The 396-nt window shown below is 38.1% G+C and overlaps 1 protein-coding gene across 1 annotated transcript in view; it reads right to left on the bottom strand.

Annotated features, from left to right (window-relative positions):
• LOC119593371 (3-methyl-2-oxobutanoate dehydrogenase [lipoamide] kinase, mitochondrial-like) overlaps positions 1–235 on the bottom strand; it is a gene marked incomplete at its 5' end in the record, with an annotated part of 1,797 nt that extends 1,562 nt beyond the window's left edge. Inside the window, 1 exon segment of the mRNA XM_037942301.1 lies at positions 65–235. Within this exon segment, the coding sequence (XP_037798229.1) occupies positions 65–235 (171 nt within the window).
• Positions 236–396: the final 161 nt, after the last annotated feature.

Here is a 396-nt window from a genome sequence, read left to right on the forward strand (position 1 = left end):
TATCAACTGAAAAGAAAGGCAACCTTAATATCAGTAAAGTACTTGGTAGTTTATTTCTACTTACCCATGCATGGGGCCACCAGCTGGATTAGGATTAACTGCTTCCATCATGTTTGAGAAGACACCCTCTTGCTGCTCTGGATCAGACATATTCTCCTTATTTGCAGTTGTGAAGTTATATTCAAGAACTCGGCCTACAAGATGGTGGGGTATTCCTCCACCCCTGTCGCTAATCCTGAATGAAATACAGAAGGTGTAACTGAGAAGATTTCCTCAAGGAAAACTTGAAGAAGACAATAATTACAAAATAAGGCCCCTTTGTATCCTGTTTCTGCAAATCTCTCTACAACAAAAAACTTTTTTCCATACTTCTCTTTGTTATAATAACAAAGTCTA

This window comes from Penaeus monodon, chromosome 32 (genome assembly GCF_015228065.2).
Source record: "Penaeus monodon isolate SGIC_2016 chromosome 32, NSTDA_Pmon_1, whole genome shotgun sequence".
Taxonomy (NCBI): Eukaryota; Metazoa; Arthropoda; class Malacostraca; order Decapoda; family Penaeidae; genus Penaeus; species Penaeus monodon.